Source organism: Scomber scombrus, chromosome 16, assembly GCF_963691925.1.
Source record: "Scomber scombrus chromosome 16, fScoSco1.1, whole genome shotgun sequence".
NCBI lineage: Eukaryota > Metazoa > Chordata > Actinopteri > Scombriformes > Scombridae > Scomber > Scomber scombrus.
In genome coordinates this window covers 17756111-17778682 of record NC_084985.1, presented here as the reverse complement: position 1 = coordinate 17778682, position 22572 = coordinate 17756111, and the positions used below count along the sequence as shown (strand labels likewise).

The 22572-nt window shown below is 40.2% G+C and overlaps 1 protein-coding gene across 1 annotated transcript in view; it reads right to left on the bottom strand.

Moving 5' to 3' along the window:
- The window catches only part of vps50 (VPS50 EARP/GARPII complex subunit), a 108216-nt gene that overhangs the window by 23470 nt on the left and 62174 nt on the right, over positions 1-22572 (bottom strand). Inside the window, exons 17-22 of the mRNA XM_062435924.1 lie at positions 20874-20964; positions 19676-19861; positions 15350-15468; positions 13821-13927; positions 12575-12696; positions 7557-7637 (exon numbers count right to left, since the gene is read on the bottom strand). Of these exons, the coding sequence (XP_062291908.1) occupies positions 7557-7637; positions 12575-12696; positions 13821-13927; positions 15350-15468; positions 19676-19861; positions 20874-20964 (706 nt within the window). The remainder of the gene's footprint in view (positions 1-7556; positions 7638-12574; positions 12697-13820; positions 13928-15349; positions 15469-19675; positions 19862-20873; positions 20965-22572) is intronic.

The following is a 22572-nucleotide window of genomic DNA, read 5'->3' as shown; positions in this document are numbered from 1 at the left end:
TCCTTGAGGACCTTCTGTGGACAGGCAAAGGGGAGTACAAATTTTGTTTCTGGCTGCAAGGTTTTAATGCCAAAAACGGTTTTCCCCCATGTGGACCGACAGCGTGGTTAAGTATGAAGACATCAAACATCAAAGCCAAGGAGCTTATCTACCCTGGTGTAATGATTAGAAATTAAGCCCTGCAATTCCCATTGAAAAGAAAACTTATAAAAATGAACGTCCAGGGAGGAATTTAAAACCAGATAAGAGCAAAGCTTTGAATAAGAATGGAAAATGGGGAGTCATCAGTAGCATGACAACTATGTATCCCTACTGTTTTTTCCTCAAACAGATCAAAAGACAAGAGAATGAGATATTTACCCAGTTGTATATGTACATCATGTACTGTGTTTGTGTGTAAAGTATGACTGCTTTGTGCTCTGCTTTATGGTATTCAGCTCAGCATCGATCAGGAAGAACAGTGCAGGACTGCAGGTCCACAGTCTCATCGCTCTGCCTAAGTTTAATTCTCGTAAAGGCCAACTTAACATAACTTACTTGGTGTTTCTTAAACACAAATCACCCAAAAAGCTTATTTCTGTGCGCTGGTGGCTCACTTATTACACTTAAATAGCCACAATCTGCAGTGCGGGGCCGTGACTTTCACTTGGCTCGAACAAATTCTCTGTTTTTCTAGAACTGCTGAGTCAGACCACCTTTGCTGGAGCCACTGTTTTGTTATTGGGCTTTCCCTTCACGTCCACCGAGTGATATATTGTGAGCGGCTCAATTTTGAGTTACAGCCTGAGGTAGTTTTGTGTTGTGTATGGGAGGCTCTATCTGTCAGCAGCAGCACCCAAGGAGTGACAGGAACTCCCTTCCTGTATCAAGTCTGCCTGATGCGTCAAGGAAATGTGTCAAGTAACGTTTTATTCCCCTCAGGAGGATGGATAAGAAATCGTCCTCAACTTAAATGGCTGCTATAAGAAGAAATATCAAAATACAGTTAATACAAGACAACAGATATACTGATCTAGTAAATTAACATCTGACAATGTAATTAAGCTGATGATTTATTTAACTTAGCCTCATTCAAGCATAACTATTCATCTAGAACGGAAACAATCAGTCGACTAATCATTTAGTGCATCAACAGAAAATGAAGCAGCAACCGTTTTGATAACCTATTTTTAAATTGAAGCCATTCTGTGAGCAAAAATGCCAACACTGGTTCCAACCTCTCAAATGTTTGCTGGTTTTTATAGTCTTATGTAATAGTAAACTGAGTGCCTTTGGTTTTGGGCTGTTGGTTGGACGAAACAAGACATTTGAAGATTTTTTTATATTTTAGAAACCAAATGATTGATAAGATTATTTGCAGATCTACACTGATTACATTTTCACATAACACCATCAGGCATAATTGAGTCTTATTTTGAAACAAAGTTTGAGTGGGAAACATCTATATCAGTTACCAAAGGAAAAGACTGCAGAGAGAAGTCCTGGAGACTAACAAAGCAAAGTTTTGACATTAGAATTATGACCTTTCTGAAACCACCGTTTGCAGGTAAAAAGAAGTTCCAAATGTTATTCCTCAGGAAAATTAGAAAAGATCCCTGATACCCGATTTGAAAAGTTCAGTAAAAAGTTCAGTAAACTATTAACAGCTTTACAATTCTGTAATAATCCTTATCATGAAGGAAGCTTTCAGCTGAGTGTTGAAAAGTCATCGCTCAGGTGAAGTGTTTCAATCTGTCGTGATTGACTGCTTACTCCTCTCTGATCCATTCCATAGAGATTTATGGCCAATCCGAGTGGACTGGCTGCTAGGCAATTACTGTCAAGTGGATCGTATTGCACCTCTTTGTCACTCTGATACTAAAAATTTGGTTCTCATTAGATTAATGTCAAATGGAATTAGGGCCTTCATTTATTTTGTGCGACACGCACGGCCCTTCTAAACCTATCTCTTGAAACCTCGTTTCCCAGAGCTGCTGGTCTGGTCACCTGCTCTGGGATGATGAAAAAAGCTGAGAAACAGGAAGAAAGAAAATGCTTCTCTTCCTGTATCGATGTACTTGGGTTATGAAAGCTCAACATGAATGAAATACATCAAATTATAAGGAGCTTGGGAGAAAAATAAAGATTTAAATTAAAGTGCTTAATTCTTCTCATCACTGTGTCTGTCCCACTGGGCAATCTGATGAGTCATTAGCAGAAGTTTAGGAGAAGCTGTAGACAGGAAGCTGTATCCAAGGGGATCAACTGTCTCCTCCACATGGCTGAGAAGCGTGACCTGCAGCTGGGCCCTTCAATATGAGGGCTGTGCGTGTGTTCCACTGAAACCCCCCAACAAAATGTCGATACTTGTGATGCTCTGACATCTACAGTATAAACACACCATGGAGCTTAATTATGACCTATAATCCCTGTCAAATGGCAATCCCCTCTGGCTTGTTGCACCACTCACAGAGCGAGACAGCAGGCGGCAACAAAGAGACCAGTCTGGACAGTGATGTGCCCCTGCGAGGAGTGCAGAACTAATGACTGGGTTCAGTGTGTGCAGCGTGTGCTTGTGTGACAGAAAATGTCTTCTGTGTGTACGTGTGTGTGTGTGTGTGTCTGTGTGTGTGTGTGTGTGTGTGTGTGTGTCTGTGTGTGTGTGTGTGTGTGTGTGTATGTGTGACATTAGCCAGTGCTTCTCAAGAGAAGCAGCGTGCCAGTGTGTGTTAGCTTTGCCAAGCCAGTGTAGCGGACCACAACCGCAACACATGCTTACGGATTATCACCCAGCTACTGGAGGACAGATAGGAACAGAATATGAAAACTGTGTTGGACAGGAAGTGTTCAATGTAGAGAGTGATGTATAGCACGACTAAAAACCTATATATGTGGGTTAATATGTCTGTTAAACTTCATATTGTTTTGTGGGTTTTCTTGTCTGTCAGTGTGTGTTTCTGTGTACATTTCCGCAGGAACGCTTGCTGATTACTGATGCCAACAGAGAAATTACCCGGCTTCCAATTCCTGTTTCAGTGCCAGCCCTGAAAAATCCTGAGCCCCACTCTCCGCTAAAGCCGAGTACCCATAAGTAAACACATGAACACACACACACACACACACACACACACACACACACACACACACACACACACACACACACACACACACACACACACACACACACACACACACACACACACACACACACACACACACACACACACACACACACACAACTCAACTCATAATTGTGGGTTGACTTCAGCAACAGCGAGACCAGAACAGGGGAAAAAAAGGAAGTCAAACATCATTTCCAGCCCTGTGATCTTATCTTCATGCATGGGCTGATGGCGAACACTGAAATAAACACACATTCAAACACACCATTTTATATTCAGTCAAAAGCACCGATAAAGTGTGTGGAACCATATAAGCGCTTGTTTGTGTTGAAAGTTGAGAAGACATGTAATCACTGGCACACAGCTGCACAAGAGAATGAGGCGATAGGACTAACAGATAAGATTGAAGGAGGACAAGTAAAGGAAGACGCGAGGGGAATGAGAAAGGAAAAAGTTACAAAAATAAGTATGAAAAATGGGTTGACTCCTTGAAAGAGTAAATACTTTTTTTTAATGTAAGTTAAAGTAGAGAGAAGTAATAAGATGGTGTACCAGAGGTAGCGATCATTGGAAATCCTGGCCTGTGTCAACTCTCTTCACAATGTTGCCTGCAGCAATACCTCTCAACAGCTGTCACAGCTGAACTTTCTTGCCAGTGACAATATGGCCGCAGATGGGGTTCATGGCATTACTCTGACATGGCACTGTCATCAAACATGCCCCAAGCAATATCACCAAAGGAATGAAATCATCATTTCACAGAATAGAGATAACAACTGATTCCTTCCAAATAACACCAGCAAGAGCTTCACATTTGGGTAAAGATGACAGCACATGTGATTAAACATTGAGTAACGAGTGTTTTGTGGAAAACAATGCATATTTCAGCAAGGCAATTAAGTCTTTGCCACTCTTAGAAGTTCCTCCCTAACTTTGCAACCTTCCAAACACTTCACATTAAATATTCAGAATCATAAGTGAGTGAACCTGAAATGAAAATCATCAAACCCAGACAACCGACAAGGTTTCAGAAAGGTAATCAAGAATAAGAGAGGCAAGGAAATAGAACATAAACTAGGGGATGATCTTTTACTTTTTCCCTGCGGGGCTCCCAATCTAAGCTGAAGCCACGTTGTCTCTGAGACGAGATGAGATGGAATCTCGCCGCTGTTCATAAGGGACCATGAGTCATTATCAGCACATTGGTTTCGGAATCAAACAGTTGCGACGGCAAAGCAGGGGAACAAAACCACAAGGATTCGGCAGCTCGATTGAAATGCAGTATGCAATTAACTTTATAATCTGTTCACAAATGAGGTCTACCCTGCTGCAATCTCTGGAGTGGAAGTGTGTGGATGTGTGTATTAGTATGCAGGTGTGATGTGCATTTGTGTACTCTACATGAATACATTTTCACTTTGGAGTGAAATCACATATATAAAAAAAAAAATCAAGACTTTTTGCCTCCACGTCAAATAAAACCATGGAAACTGGAAATAAGCTGCAATAAATATAACAACAATGTACATGAGCTCTGGAAATCAGAGCCCTATACAAACACCACACGTATGCACAATACGCACTGATACTTTTAATGGAACAGCGTGCGTCCGTCAGATTTATGTGTGCGGGTCATGATGTGAAATACAGAAAAGCAGAAGGAGAGCAAAAGAGAGATGAAAAATAAAAAAATAAATAAGGGAGGGCTGTGTTAGTTTGGAAAACAGGGCATTTTCCAACACTGAATGATTTATTGAGATGAGCTAAAATAGTTTTACATATGAGACAGGACACACTAAAAGCATTTGCCAATATATTAGAGGGAGGATGGATGTAGTTACAAAGCCGGACTTGCTCTCTGTGTCCTCCCCTCTGAGGTGATTTTAAATAGCTCCTAATCAGGCAGCCTTAGATGGCCGCAAAGCGATATGATTATGCTCATTTGAACTGCGTGTGTGTGCATGCAAGTGTTTTAGCACAATTTTGTCTCCAGAGAGAGCTCACTCACAGAATTCCCACGCGGCATTACAGTCCCCTCTCTCTCTCTCTTTCCATCTCCTCTTGGTCTGTACATTGGTCCATCTGATCAGTTAAACAGTTCAGAGGATAAACACATTCTCCACAGAAGGCAGCTGAGCACCGAGCATGTCAGACGCAGCCTGTCTGACATTTAAAAACAGCTCACAATTTAGCCAGAAAATTACTGAGTTGCTATAGTACCACCTCAGGGGAGAAAACATGTCGCTGCATTGCACAGCTTAACACAATTTAAAGTTTTGATAGTTCGTCATTCTATTTCGTGTTTTTTTTTTAAACTTTTATTGGTTTTCTTCATTTCGTTTTCTTTTTTGATTGTTCTTTTGTTCCCTCCTTCTCCTCAAGCCACCTTCAAACTGCTAAACTATAAACATAACAGCAAAGTAGCCAGCACTGCTATCACAGCAAAATGACATTTTTTCGTCAAATAAATGCTTTGTTTTTAGATGTTGATTTGGATTCTGTGTGTTCCCAACTGTGGAAAACTGCTGATTATACCCCCATGCAAAGGCAGTGCTGAACAAATTCTTTGTACTCGCCTTACTTTACATTCTGGTGTGATGTCTATTAAAGGTCAGTCTGGCCTTGATGGTTGCCATGCCAGCTTGTCATTAGTTTGTTACTTCCAGTGACAGCCAGTTGACACTTTAAATTATACACACTGTATGCTCAGAACTTTATAGATTACCACCAAGCAGGTGTTGGAGGGCTACAGACACGTGGTGGCTCACCTTGACATCAGAGACAACAGCAGATTTTACTTCTTGAGAAAGTTTAGGTCCTTAAATGTGAGCAGCAAGATGTTTCATATCTTCTACTTGTCTAATGTGGCAAGTGAAGTTTTCTTTGCAGCCGTCTGTTGGGGCAGCAGCATCAGAGCCGGCGACTCTATGAAACTCAACAAACTGATGAAGAAGGTGAGCTCTGTGCTGAGGACTGTGCTCTAGAGGCTTAGTTGTGAAGAGGAGGATTATGAACACATTACTAAACATAATGGACAACATGACACACCTGTACACAACCTGCTAGTCAGACAACAGAGTGTCTTCATCTCCGCTTCAATAATTACATGATGGTCATTACAGGAGGTCAGTCCTACCCACCGCATCTTTGTATCTATCTCTCTACCTCTCTCTCTATCAATCTATCTCTCTATATCTCTCTCTCTCCCTCTATCTACCCATCTATTTCTCTACCTCCCTCTCTATCTCTCCATCTATCGACTCTTTTCTTAAAGCGGCAAAAAATAATTCAACCCCAAAGAGAAAAATACTAAATGTCACATTTTAATACTTTGTCCTGTGGCCTGGTCTGTGGTGTTTTTTGTGAACGTACAGCTCCATACGGATAACATTGGAGAGAATATTTGAGAAGACACAGAAAGCCCCATAGGTTCTCGGAAAATGAAAGTTAAAATAAAATTATTCAGGATTTCACCATGGGAAAAGAATACATTTTCTTTTTCATTTTCAGAGCTGATAGAATATTGCAAGTCAAAATTTGTGGCATATGATTAAAATCTAATTTAACTATGCATAAGCAATCATGGCTTTTTTATTTTTCCCCACACAGCAGCTCTGGGCTTTAGATTTGTCTGATTTAAAGTTGAGTCAATGTTGTTAATAATGTCCACGACTGACAACACACATCAATAACATGTTGATCCTGTGTGTTCAAATTTATATTCAAGTCAGAAAGACTAAAAATAAGAGTTCAGTGAGCCATTCACTTACATTTCTACCCTAATTAGACTCGAGGGACACAACTTTGCCATGCTAAAAACAGAAAGACAAGCCAAAATATCAACAGAACTTCATATTTACTCCCAGGGGAGCCACATTTCAGTGGCATTGCAGATTAAGGGCAAATTAAAAACAGGCCAAGAAGGCTGTTTAATATGGAGACAAAGCGAGAAATGACACTCGCATCATCATGTAACAGAGGCAGACAGCGGAGAGATCCAGTATCAGAGAAAAATAGAGGAGAGTGTGAACGGCACCAGACTAATTGTTGCTATGTAGTAAAGGGATGGTGATTGAGAGCCCTAATGGAATAACACACACACACATCCATCCTGGTATGGTCACTTAAACACAGGGAGACGTGTGTGTGTGTGAGTGACCACTGGCCACCAGATAATCGTGACCCATAATGCATTTTGTGGCAATGCATGCTGTGGGCTCTCTCAAAAATAAGACCACATGCATGGTTTGGGTGGCTGAAGTAGATGGACAGAAAAAAAAAAACATAAAGAGGAGAGATGCACATAAGTATAGTCAGGGATAGAGTGGAGAGTGCATGTTTATGTCAGAAAATGAGACAGGTGATGAGTTAACGAGTGCTGGTAAAAGGGAAAGAGAGAGTAGTAGAGAACGTGAGAAGGAGAGTGGAGAAAGAGAGAGAGGGTTACAGTCTTACCATGTCAATAAGGCTCTCCTGGATCCGGTTCAGTGTGGTTCTCAGTCTGCTGCTGATAAGGCCCAGACCCGATGACTCATACTGTGGGAAACACACACACACACACACATATACACAAGGTAAGTGTCTGCAAAAGGCACAAACTCCTTCCTCTATAAGAACACACACTTGAGCAAAATGTGAAGGCACGCCACACACACACACACACACAGAGCAACATCTGCTCTCATCTCACGTAGTCCGAGAGAATTTCTACTTTGTGCTTTCAAAAGGGAAGAACAGACATCCAAATCAGACATTCGCGCCGACTACAGTAAATGACAGACGAGAGGTAAAAGGAGGATGGTCGAGATGGTGAAAGCACGGGCAAACTCAACATCCAAATACCTCTGAAATCACTTTCAGATGCACTTGATGTGACTTGAGAAAGCAGGTCAGGCACACCTAAAGGGCTTCAAATCACCACAGCAAAAGTGTTGACTAGCATTTGAACTCACAAGGTGGGCACGGCCTTGTGCACTAGTCATAATACTTCATCTACTACATCTACTCTTACCAAGCATGCAGGGCCCACCACCCTGGCAGGGCCAGCCTCTCTGCCACCATGAACTGGCAAAGACGGGCTTGGGACAGGCTACGGATGACGGATGGACAGCAGAAAGGAAAAACAAGAAGCAAAATCTCAAATTAAAAAGAAATAACACAAAGGAGGAAGTATTAGAGACTTGGGGGGGTCATCAGGAAAGAAAGGAACTAACAGAATAAGATTAATGGAAATAATGGGTGAAATTACTCTTGTTCAGGTCTACATTTCAATATTCAATAGCTGTTCAACCTCATTAACATGGCACATGGTAGATTCTTTGACAGTGTCTTGTTGTTTAGTTTCATCTACCCATAATTGAACATGAAATTGTTCTGAAACTGAGGAGGCACTGTTTGTGTCTGTGTTGTGGTAACTGAGTGATACACTTCCTCCAGCGCAACAGTGTCCCAGTTACATCTCATATGTGACCAAAAAAACGTCATGAAGGCTGAAAATGAAGTTTCACTTGTGTGTTTGTCCTTATTGTCTGTTTCAAAGACTCGATGAGCAAAGAGCAATGAGTTCGAAGTCAACGTCTAACATGTTAAAAAGCTTTCAAGTTGGATTGAATATTTTGAAACTTCCAAATTAGATTTCCAAAGCTTTGATATACTTTGGCAAGCCCTACATGTGGGCCTCTCTTGTCATCTCAATGGAGTTTTAGTTGCATCAAGGGATCTCTGCTAATTATTAATTTCACAAAGTGACCAACCGCTGTCCTGTAGGGCATCCAAAATCATTTATGCAGTAAGATCCATTCAAAACAAACTCTTATCTTGACATCCATTTAAAAAAGAGGAGAGAATGCACCAGCTTGTGTAGTCCACAACAAGACTACAGGAGGCATGTGGGTATCTACTTTCCACTGTCCACTGGCATTCTACTGATCTTACACATGAAGTTTTGTTTACTCATTACGAGTACTATTTGTGTAGCGTCTTCTGTGGCTGGAACAAGCAGCAACTAACCTAATCCTAACTCATTCATTTTTTTTACAATTAGTCATTATGGTCTCAATTGCTAAATTCAGGCGCTCAAATAGGTGTGCTGGTGGTCATTTTAAGAATTATTTTCTTCTCAAACACTACTTCCTAATGAAGAAAGAGTAAGATGTAATCACTTTCATGATATGATATATTGATGTATACTGCACATCACAGAAATAGCTGGAAACATTTTAATTCCCAGCTTCTTTTTGTTATTTATCATTAGTCATAAATACAACGTAGCTTTACATAATGGTCTGTGACTGCAATACAGTCTACATTTTCCATGACAAAATAGGTGCTTTAAATGCATTTTAAGTAATAATAATTGAACACATTCTGTGTGGATAAAAAGTGCAATGTCTTTGAGACAACATTTCGTATAAAACCTATCAATTACTGTTTTGCAGTTTTTTTATGGTCAACCAGCATGAGATTCGCTTGATGGAAGAGCTTTGCTGACTATAAGGAGTTATTCTTATTTTGAAAGGCTTACTTTGTGCCATGATGCCTTCAGCACAGCTCCTGATGGATTTGTTGCAAAACTCTTTCATTTTTTATCGCAAGGTATGGAAATCCTATGGACAATTTATGATCATAATGTGTAAAAATTGCGGGAATTAAGCAAAATTGCAAGCCCCCTCAAGTATTGTGGCCATTGGTTGAATTTGCATTTACCATCATGACCGCAAGATCGTGACTTCCTGGAAGAACTAATTAGAGGAGGAATTTGTAACTCCACCTACGAGTTAACATGGATACCATTAAAAGACTCCGATTATAGTCTTAAGAGCTATTCAACAATTACTTGAAAGAAGACAGAATGCAATAGCAAAAGCTGTTCTGTGTTGTTCAAAATTGACTCTGTTGGTATAAACACTCTGGCTTGAACATGTGCGTGCAAGATGAATAACATTCACTGTGAAGAACGGTCTGCGGGTGTCTGGAGTTGAGAATGAAAAAGAATTATTTCTTGCGTTACTGCACATTTTTCAGAGAAGCCATCTATTCAAACGTCCTGATCTGCTCTCTCTTTTTCTGTGCAACTCTCTTTCACCTCTTTTCTTATTCATTGTTTTGGTAGCCGGCCTCTTTCCTTCCCTAATTCTGCCATCATACTGCCAAACAGAGTGATACAGTGCTCTCTCTCCCATCTTCATCTTCCCTTCACATATCTCCATCTCTCTCTCTCTCTGCCTTGCTCTTTGTTCCCCACTATATCCTTCTTGTTTTTATTTCCCAAAGTAGGCATTTATGTGAGATGTCCAAGTCCATCCCAGGGGAGACAGTATTCCATAGTTTTAAAATATCAATCACTTTCCCAAAAGGATTTTTATGATTGTCCCTCTCAGTCCAACAGTTGAAAGCCTGATTATTGATGGTGATGGAGAATCTGTGAGCATAGCACATAATGCATCTTTAGCATATGTGTGACAGTCAATAGTGCAGCTTGACTTGACAGGGCCAATATACACACATAATGGGGTATTTACCCTTTTGAATATGAATGTCACCCATTACTCTTTAAGAGAAGTCAAGCTGCTCCATCTTGATTCCAGCAGTGTAAAGAGAGCACTGCCTAGGTCAAAATACCAGCATATTTGCATAGCAATTTCCACGAGCTTTTAAAAGATTCATGGAGACATTAGCATTTTACTCTAGGTGCCTGAAATGGTTAATAAAATGGCACTTAATGAGGAACAGAGGATCAGTAGAAAAAAGTAACAAAGTGAGAATTATAAAGAGATGCAGAGAGATAGAGAGTGGCATGGGAATAATGAGGGAAAAAAGAGGAGGAATGACAGAAAATCTATGCTAATGTGAAGGGAGCAGAACATGGGAAGATTAAGGACATGGCACACAAGATGAAAAAGAATAAGAAACAGAAGGAGCAGCCTTGACTGAGAAAAATTACATTTATGTAAAAAATACATTTTAAGACAAGGGAGACAGTGATGCAGGGGATGACTTATATGAATTAAGGTGTGAAAATGTCATAAAAACACACTCGTATACTGCAGATAGACCCACACTGGTCATATTGAGACACATGAGAAAAGAGACACCGCTGACAAGTTGTCAGCTCGCAACCGGTGTGTCATCTTCTCTCATCTCCCCATGACACACTCACACAGACACATATACACACAAACACACCAATAATATCTGTGCTGGAGCTGCCCCCACGGACCATTCATCCTCTTTATCTCTTCCACCTCGATGGGACACAAGTCATTTTGTTGCTATCATTACCACCTCCCTCAGAGTGATGCTGACACAAAAAAGCTGTTTTCTTTCTTAGCGAGGCACAGTATAAATGACACAATAGTCTTAAGATGGAGTGGGGGTCTTGGCTTGCAGACATAACCCATCATTCAGCTGGGATTTTTACTGGGATGGACAGCAATCACAAAAAGATGAAAGCTGTGGCTATTCCCACTTCACTGTATACATCCAATAAACATACAAACATGAAAAAATCGATCTTTGGTGCTTATACATTTATAAAAAAAACAAATATCTACACAACAACACCAAAACTACATTTATTATAATGGGAAAAAGAACAGAAAAAGGACAAAAACTGAATATTACCTGTCTAGTCTAGCTAATCTTTATTTTTCTATTTTATTTTATTTTTTGTGGCTCAGGAGGTAGCGCAGTTGTCAACCAATTGGAAAGATTGGCAGTTTGATTCCTGGCTCCTCCAGTCCACGTGTCGTTGTGTCCTTGGGCAAGATACTTAGCCCCAAATTGCTCCCGTTGCTGTGCCAACAGTGTGTCAATGTGTATGAATGGTTAGTTTCCTCCTGATGAGCAGGTTGGCATTCTGCATGGTAGCCCCTGCCATCAGTGTATGAATGTGTGTGAATGGTTGAATGAGACATGTAGTGTAAAAGCGCTTTGAGTGTTCATAACGCCTAGAAAAGCGCTAAATAAGTACAGTCCATTTACCATTTATTTTTGACCACGATGTAAAGAACAACACACTTCGAATATGATGTGCATGAATACGCCAATGCCTTTTGTTGTCAGTGTAAGCTCTCACACAGGCAGCATCGTGAAGAATACCAATGCTTCTGGATACGTCATTGTCCTGATGGTTTCAATGCACGTCAGTTCTCCACAAAAGCAGCAATTTTTTTTTAGCACATTTCCCCCCCAGATTGGCAAATAACAGTATTATAGTTTGACAATTTCATCATGCATCAAATAATGTGACACTACAAATGTGGCTGGTGTGTGTTGCACTCAAAGTTATAACTTCTGTCTAATTTACAGTATGATGACTGTCACATTTATAAAAAACATAGTTAACATTACAGCAGTCACACCAAAATTACCAAAATGGATTCAGTTTTGCTGCAAATCCATTTTCAATTTACCAAGTGTGTTTATCTTGCCAGTGTGTAATCAAACAGAAGAGTGACTCAGAAATACTGTACCATGTCATTGCGTCCAAAGAAGGTGTATACAGCATACAGGTAGTAGTCAAAGAGCTGGGACACACAGTGGATGACATCAAAGGCGATCGGCTTCAGAATATTCATCATCTGCATGTACTTCCCTGTGTGGAGATGACACGAAAAACATCAACAGTTACCAAAAGGTTTGTTGGACATACTTTTCAAATTCCTGATTACACATAGTATCTGGGTATGACACAGAGAACACTGGGAGGAACATTTTTCAAACCAGTGTCAGTCTACAGTGAATGAAATGGTTCTGCTCTTAAGTAAATCTTGCAAGAGATTAATTGTTTAACTACAATAAGTTAATCATGGTGGAAACACGTCCTTTAGGGAGGGACTTTAGCTGGAGCACATTGCATTAGTCTACACTCGAGGGCAAGGATTTCATTTACCAAGAAGGTAATAAAAGCAATAAGTACAGGAGTACAGGGGTGTAACAAGGTTACCATTGACTCAGAACTGATGAATGGAGGAGAAAAAAAAGAAATACGCTCAATCGAGCTGGCTTTGCCACTGAGACAGCACTATTTCAGTCACACTCATTTTTCACGCCATTTCTTTTGAACGCTGCACCACAAACTCAGGGAAGAGCTTCAGAGACTGAATTAGAAGTGATTGCCTGGAATCAAACTTTGGGTTTTCACTCAGTTTCCCCACTTATAGTTTTTCCAGACGGCAGTAAATCAATATTACCTATCGTGTGAAAAGAAAAGAAAATAGCATTATTTTGTTTTGTACTGCATGTGCAGGAACGTTTTGATGAACAGAGCAGGGGCAAACAGATTAACTGAAAACACCCAGTAATAACCAGAAATGATTTACTGTTTTAAATGTGAAGAAAACAGCAGATCTATATCAGAGAGATAAATGAATTCATATAGAAAAAGATTTATCCAATGTATGACTCACACAGAAAAGATAACTGCTAAGTTTAATTCCTTTTCACACTTGGAAATCACTTCATGACGTCACAAAGAGATGTAAGCACCTCTTTGGAAACAGAGGGTCAGAGCTCAGGGTGAAGGCTAACCATTATTATTGCAGCTCAGTCACACAGGTAGCAGCAGAGACCTGAGTGCGCCGATTTGGAATGAGCTGCCGGCTTATTTGGTGAATAATTGGAAATCTGAGTAGGCCAGGGAGGTCACCCACTGTGGTCGTACCTGCGCTGCTCTCAGGGAGAGGTAACTGGTCAAATGTGTGAGTGTGTGGGACTTACCGACAAGCCGGATGACGTTGAGGGTGGTGTTGGTGAGGATTGGTGCATTGGTCTTATTAAGGTTGTAGTCTGACTTTTTCTTGCTTCTCATAGTCTCTCGGGATGCACTGATGCGTGCAGGAAGTAGGAGTAAAAGAGAAAGTAGGGCAAAGTCAGTAGAGGAAGGGAGATTATGTAAAGTAATAAGTGTTAACATTACTAATCCTCTGCAATGATCGGGCAGGTTCAAAACCTCAGTGGAGGTCAAAGTTGTGTAATTGATCAATCAGAACCCATTACACGATGCAGGAGACACAGAAGGACCCCGATGGTAAAGTCTCTGAACTGGTGATCTGGAGAACCAGACCCCTGACACTGATCACTAAACTATATTAGCCAGCAATCGCTACACAGGCTGTCTAATTTCTGGATGTGACTACGTGACCCATTCAATAATTAACCATTAGTGATCCCTGCTTATAAGAATAGGAAATTAGCATTTTAGTGGCTTTAGGCTAATGTCAGGTTAATACACATGGTGGGGAAATGACTAGGAAATGGGGTGAGAGTTAAGGCAAAATATCAGCCATGTCAGACCGGTGAAATATTGAGACTCAACACTGAGCACAAACATCATGATAGCATTAATATGTCATTGTTCATTACATGGCAGGAAACGTTCATTATAACAATGCCTCTGTAATGAGGAGCTGCTAAATAAGTAATAGCATTGTATGTTTTGTTTCTCATGAAAATCCGGTGAACAATGTGATGTCAGCTTTCTGATACATAGAGACACACACATACACACATTATTTTCTCAGTTATTCAGTCCACCACATACACAATCCAACAAGGACACTCCGAACTGAACAAGAAGGGTTATAAAGTTCCATCATGCTTCATCAAAACCATCTAATTTTATGTGGTTATCCATGACACACATCATCGAGAGATTAATTATAGCAGTAATAATAATAATCACAGCTAAGACATGCAATAATGGTTCCTACATACATTAAATGAACCTTAGAATTCATGTACCATATGTTTCCTGGGCCTAAGCATTTTAATGATGTTTCTATACACCCTGATAATAAAACAAACAAAAACAAAAAAACTCAATTCCATTTAAATTTCTCTTTTAAGTGAAAATGAATCATTTTGCACAAAGAGCAGAAGTGCATGATTGCATTCCTATTTATTAAACAGCGCCTAATCGTTTCGCTAGTCACCAATTATCTAGGCAGAAGTGGGAAGAAAGAGAATTTTTCAGCTAGCTTCAGGTGAGCTAAAATTATAGCCTCTATATGCATAGAAATCGCATAATGCAGAACTTCACATCGTTTTTGAGCTTCCTGAAAATAAAGATTCAGAGTGACGATTTTATTTGGTGTCTTAACTTAGGTTGCTCTTGGCTGGCTTAGATTTCAAATAGCTGGGCGTAGAAAGGATGGACAACTGGGCTGACCATGTCACTTCACTTGTCATACCCTGAGCTGTCTGTCATCAGAGCGGCGTGACACAAAACAATTTGAATAGGAACTGACCTCTTGAGGGGGGCATCACCCGTCTGTTCATCCACATAGTCCTGCTTGAGCTCCTCTGGGACATCGCTGTCACTGTCGTAATCCTGGTACACACTCTTCTCCAGCTCATCGGATTCATACTTGAAAAATGATTGTGTTAGAAAAAGAGAAAGATCAGGAATGAGGATCATGGAAAATAACAAACCAATGGACTGTGCAAATGAGAGATGCAGTAAAGATGAAGTGAATAAGAGGGATACAAACAAGTCAAATACAGTTGGAACACATTGAAACTTTGTTGAAACATCACTAGTTGCAGAAAACAAGTGGAAGAAAGTTAACACCATGGGGGAATTGTGTCACTGCTGTTTATCAGATAACACAGTTAATTAAAACATGCTTCAGGCTTTTTGACAATAACATGAAATACAAACCGGCAACTCAAAGAGAAAAAGGTGTAAAATCAAATTGTGTTGGAGGGCTGTGATTAAATCATCTAAAAGTTCATTGAAAACAAACTGTACCATTTCCGTTTCAACCACTAGCAGCCTAGAACGCAGTGTCCAGCGACATCATTTTAAAATATCCTGCTAATTGGAGAATGAACCCAATTTAGTATTAAAAGCAGTCACACAGCAGGATAATGATGGAAACGAGAGAAAAATAGTAAAAAATATACGACAGGATTAAAGGAGAATGATGAAGAACCACGAGGTGCACAAGCCAGTGCTAATGGGAAAGACGTCAGAAGCCAGAAGTGCAACGAAAAAGGTCAACTTAAAGAGGATCCAAGAGTTCCGAAAAGAGAACAAACACTAGCTGGATGATATCAAAGACAAGCTCAAAAAGACAAACCAGACAATGAGGGAGGAAGAAGACCGCACTGACATAGTGGAAACCAGATTGCAAACAATAAAGCAAGTAAAGCAACTCAACATGAGGTTTAGCTCATCAATCAAGAAGGAAGATTAAGGAGAGAGAATATCAGAATATATAACGTTCCAGAAAACGAGGAGGAGGCACACCTAAGAGACAAACAATAGACCTTCATAATGAGAGAGCACATATTGCACCAGCCCCAAAACACACAGCTACTGGCAAACGCAGATCAATCGTAATTACATTCCACTGGTACAAAACAAAGGAAGAAGTCCTACGTAAAGTTTAGGAATGGAAGGAGATTCTCCTAACCAACCAGAAAATCTATTTTGCTAATGATTAAATGGCTACAGTACTGAGCAAGCGAAAAAAATGCAATGAAGTGAAACAAGTGTTCCCCCCATTAAAAAACAAGATGAACAACAAATGAAAGCCCACACATAAGGTAACATATACAATCTGAAAAATCTACAGGTTTGATTACTCTTAATGAAAGGGGAAATTTATACAGGGGAAATGAACAATAAAGTGCAAGACAGACTTGATTAAGGTGGTATTATTTCCCTCTTTTCCACCAATTTCTTTGATAGTCAGAGGCCTAAAATACAAAATATTTCTTGTGATGGACATTTACATTTTACAGACTCAGTTGCTTTACTCTTTAAATGTAAGTCGTCAAAGACCCTTGATAGTGAAGAAGGCACAGTGCCTATATGAACTGGGGTCTTTAAGGACCCGCCAGGCTTGTTGCAGTCCTAGACAGCATGTGCAGACCTAGTGTGTGTCTTTACTCAAGATTTTGTCAACGCAGCCGCAGAGTTCAATTTTTTATCACTTGCCTCATGAAGGCACACCATGATAATGGTAATCCTTAGTATTGGAGAAATTGTGGCTGTCAAGATGCAAAGCACTACCATATTTCTTTGAGAATGCCAAAACATACAGAATTACTGGAGGGAAATACATTAGTCTATACAGACCATCTTTAATACACATATATACTGTTATTCACAAGTCTATGTTCCCCCCAGAAGAATAAGGTATTGATAAATATGTAATGGGTGTACTGCTGACAGCAGGGAAAAAGGCTCAAAGACTAAAAGATGAATGATGCATGTTGGGACTACCATAAATAACTGGATAGATGTGACAATGGAGTTACATGACAGAAAAGTTGTCTCTTTAAACTTAAAGAGGGACACCTGGGTAGTTATGTTGTGTGTCTTTTTTCAAAGCGAACCCTTAAAAATGAAAAGAAATAGACTAAGTCAGTCTAAAAGAAAAAGGCTGAGACTATATATTTGGTACAAGATACTTTCTTACCCCTTTTTTAAATTCTTGACTTTGAAAATGTACATCATTTTTTTCTCATTGCTTGTACATCCATTTGTATTGTCTTTGGATGTAATAACAATGCACTATGAAATTAAACAACAAAAACAAAGTATAGGTGTATGTAAGTGCAGTCTTCATATTTCAGCCTTGAACCATGAAATGACAGCAAAAAATTCATTCACCTCCCAGAGGAGAGTTCAGTTAAAGCATCCCTGAAGTAACACAATATTTTCTCTGTCCTTAGCAGCAAGCTCAGGCAACATAACAGCCATATAGAAAGGATTACACGCCAAAGAACGAAGCAAGCTAGGGCTTCTGTAAGCCTGATATGTTAGATAGTGCAATAACACTTTTGATGTTGAGCCTGAAAGGAAAATATATCAATATAAAAACTGGGTGATGTATCAGGTCACCTGTGTAATGTCTTCCTTTGATTCTGAGGAGGAATACTATTTTGTTCACAAATAAGACTTGAAGGAACAACTAGCTTTCTACCTTATACCAAACAAAAGGTGGACCATATATACACTATATAAAATCCACAATACTAGTAGGCAATATTTTCTGGATCACAGTGATAATCATATAGATATCTGGTAGAATAAAGCTTTTATTTGCTACCACTTATCAAAACCAGAGATTACTTGAGTGCTTTACAAGGACAAAATGAAAAAGTTAAGTTTTTTTTTTTTTCTGTCTTTCTTGTGGAGTCACTTCAGTTCAGTCTGCTATCACAGCTGTGAACCTTTGGACAACAATTTTATACTATCAGATTGTATGCACAGATGTTATCATGAATTATTTCACATGTTCAAACATGTTGTCCACTGCTGACAATGAAAATGAAGACAGAGAAGCAGAGGTTGCCTGCAGCAGTGCCATTTAGCATGTAGCTAGCGAAGCTGTCCAGCTAGCAGCAACCGTGATGCTACAGGATTTTAGTCAGCCGTGAATTTCAGTCGCCCATGCGTGAGTGATCTGCCATCTTGGTCAGCTAGGTAGGGCAACACCGATTATTCTCACCGCACGTTGTCACTACACGGTCTGATTGTCAACTGTGGACTTTATATGCATTTCTTACAGCATATAAACAGTCAGATCATGTAGTAACAGACTTAAGCCCTGTAGTGACAACACGTGGTTTGTACAAGTGGTGTTGACAGATGGAGGATCCATTAGGGCATGTGCGCTCAAATCCACGGTTGACTCAAATTTAGTAGTGCTACAGCAGCAGCACAGCTAACCAAGACCATGATCACGAGTAGAGGCCTGTCTTGTTTGTACTCCAGTTGCCCCCCCCCAGTGATATCCAACTATGCTTGTGTTTTCATATTTGTCAGGCAAGCATACAGTAACTGCTTGCTTTCAGTTTCATACTGTAGACTGCCAGAAAAACCTAACACTGTTATCTGTAAAATGTTTATTTCGAGGAAGAGTGCTCCCTATTTATATTTAACACACAACACAGAGTAGAAAATGTCTTTCTACGATATGAAAAGGTTTCTAATATTGGAGAACTTGTTACTAAATAATACACAAAAAATAGCATACAAGGTATTACTGCACTGCTGAAGAACAGGCTACTGAACTCTGATTATGACGACATGGATATTAGCAAAACAATTACTTAAAGATAATGTGATTTAACTTGACCCAGCTATGGTGCACAAGCTCAGGCCTGGACACAAAATGCCAGCGACCCTCATCTTGACAAAGATTACATACATACATTCTCAAGTTTACCCTGCCGCTGGATCCTCCGCTGGATCCACAGATTTAATTTGCTATTCAACAGCTTATATTACATACCAGGCAATGCATCAAAGTGATATAATAATCATGGCAGGTTCTGCACTGCTGGCCCTACATGTTATTAAAAGTTAGTTATAACCCACGTAATGGCAGCTTGAGGGCTGATATAAACCATTTAATGGCTCACACTGATTATGCCAAAATTCATCACCCTGTTTCTTTATTAACTTGTTTGGTGCTGAACCTCATGTAGCTTTGTGCATTTACAGCAAAGCTTAAGCCTGAATCAGTGGATATGATCTGTTGCTACACTATAGACAATATGACTGGGCAGCACATTGAACTGAAGAGACACTGAAATTGACATCCCTTGGTGCTTACCCCGTTAGATGCCAGCACATCCTCCGTCTCCTCCTCTTTGTTCTCAATGTGCATCTCAAAGGGGTTTCCCTCCTGAAGAAACTGCTGGAAGAGATACAGCTCCTCCTGGGCCTGGCTGGTCGACGACACAGCCTGTCTGCTCGGGGAAACAGACGGGGAGCGGCACTGGCCCATGAACTTAAACTCCTGGATAAAGAAGATGGGATAATTTAGACACTTTTAGAGGCACAACAGATGTAAACTAGCATTTGATAAAGATGAGACAAAGGAAAGGAAATGATGGAAAGAAGTTTTGCATTTAATATATCGTAATTCAATAATAACTGAATCATTTTAAAACTTCAGCTTTTTGGAAATTGACCTGTTCTAGTAATCATAGTATCAAAAAAAAGAAAAAAAGGAAAAACAGCAAACAATGCACCTTTTGGCATTCAAAAAAGCAAGCTTTCATCTTTTAGTAAGGTTTGGCTGTACATTGCCTGCTTACTACACTGTAATATACACACACAACATTCTCACACCAGCAGGTTCATTCTGAATATTCTGACTTGTATTTTTTTGTAAGAAGTGCCCAAGCAAGACAAGGACGAAGGGAAAAACAAGATGTGTGAAAATGAGAAAACAGACTTTGAATGAACCTCATTTATCTTTTTGACATTTCTTTCTTTCCATTTATCATTCCTGCTTCCATGTGAAGTGAAGTGAAGTGAACATGTTGTAGCTTTTCTTGGAGTTGATTATAGTATATATTCCTGAGATAACAGCTTTGTTGTGGTTTTGTTGTGCATGAACTACATTGGGCTCTGATGTTCGAGGTTTATTTAACTGCTGTTCATGAGTGTGGTAAATAAGATGATCTCACATGCACGCCACAAGGGACAAGAGCCTTTTTATCTTCATCTGTGTTATATAACGTGCAGTGAACTTTACTGCTCCTATGTTGAAACACAAGCTGACACACACACACACACACACACACACACACACACACACACACACACACACACACACACACACACACACACACACACACACACACACACACACACACACACACACACACACACACAGCATTGAGTTGAATTCCCTGTGTTTCATAACACTATGCAAATTTCACAGTGCTGGGGGTGTGTGATGAGTGACAATGTCAAATAAATTTGCCTCACTTTCTCGCCTCACTGATGTGATTCTTACTCACGTGGAGCTGAGCGATGTTAAAGTTGGACTTGACTGGACAAAGTTCCCACGTCTCATTTTCCAGAAACATTCTCAGCTCTTCCAGTCGTGCCCTGAGGGATTGTGAAGAGAAGAAAAGGAATGGAGATGTAGTAGAAAAAGATTTTTAAAAAGAGAAAAAGAAGAAGAAGGAGTCAACATCTGTCCATTAGTGACCTCATGCCATTTCATAGATTCCAGCAGCTCCCCGGTTCTGATGATTCAGATCAAAAGTGCTGATGCAAACACAGCCTGCAAAGGTCACTGATGTACCGTGAAAAGGAAGTGGTGTGTGTGTGTGTGTGTGTGAATGGGTGTGTGTAACGTGTTTCCATGTTAACTGTGATCACAGCTGAAGACAGCCACCCTGCTGTTCACCTGTTACTGTAGGTCAACATCAGGTCTCTGTGTAAAATGTCAGTGCAGTGTTGACTTCAAACACTTCAGCATCCCTCGCTGCTTGTATTAAAAGTTGTTTGAAGTATGAGCAGGTAATAGAACATGGAGGTGAGAGACAGCGAAGCGCTGTTGCACAGTAGTAATGAAGCGGTAGCAGTTGCATTTGAACTCTTTTCGACTTTTTTGCTCAGTGAACTTAATTCAACAAGTCCATTTTGTAAACACTCGATCCATTTCCCTAAAGTTATGTTTCTCAATTCTAATGCATCCAGCATTAAATGACATTAAAACATTTCAATCATGCTGAGAAAATGAGTTTCGGGAAGAAAAAAAAGCAGAGATTACCAACGGTGGATATTTATCATGTGCGAACCCTGAAAATGTCATCCTGTCCGCTGCACCCGCAGGACACAGATACACCCTTCCTGATGACTGAGTGTGTTACTGCAGGCAACTGACAGACAAATTCAGGCATCAAGCAGTCAAAGTTCATTGATTGGGTAATCTCTTTGGGAATGACACCCGGCTGGAAAATGAATCAACGCTAATGTAAAGATGATGCACACTGGATGCCTCCCGGCCAACGGAGGATATGTGTGCACGTGTGTGTCTGCACAGAGGTAATGCGCCTTCACATTGCTGTCGGGTGTGTTAAGATGTGCTGGGATAGGTAAAGATTTGATCACAGATGGTCTGGTGAGCAAGACAGTCTCTTCTTCTCTCTCTGTGCAGGTCTGTCACCTCTTACTCTCTTTATTTAAAGCTCTCATCACAGCTAATCCAAGCATGTATCCCATCATGCCTGTATGTCTCCCTCCTTTGCCTTTTTTCTGTCATAGTAATAGAGTTTGTTAGCATTCTAATATTTGAACATCCTTTCAATGACTCTTGACAGGTAATCACAAGACAGATAAATGCAAATCACCTCTGATGATGTGGTGCTGTCTGTGGGAAAGCATACATATTGATGTGGTTGGGGGTTATGTAATCGAGATGTAAATGGCCTTACAGCTAGAGCGGTCGGTTAGTTGCAGAAAAAAAGAAAAGGAAAAACTAGGTCAAAACCTAGAATATGGCTGGACTAGGTATGAAATGCTAAGGGGCTTATAATTTATAACAACAGACACAGGAAGTTCCAACACCCGACCTCAAACTCCATTCTGGAGGCGTCTTGTCGTTAAAAAGCTAGTAGACTATGTCAGACGGGGAAACCATCCAAAGTGTCGGATAATTTGAAGCGATAAGGACGACCCCAAGAAGCTGATATGTAAACTCTGCATGCA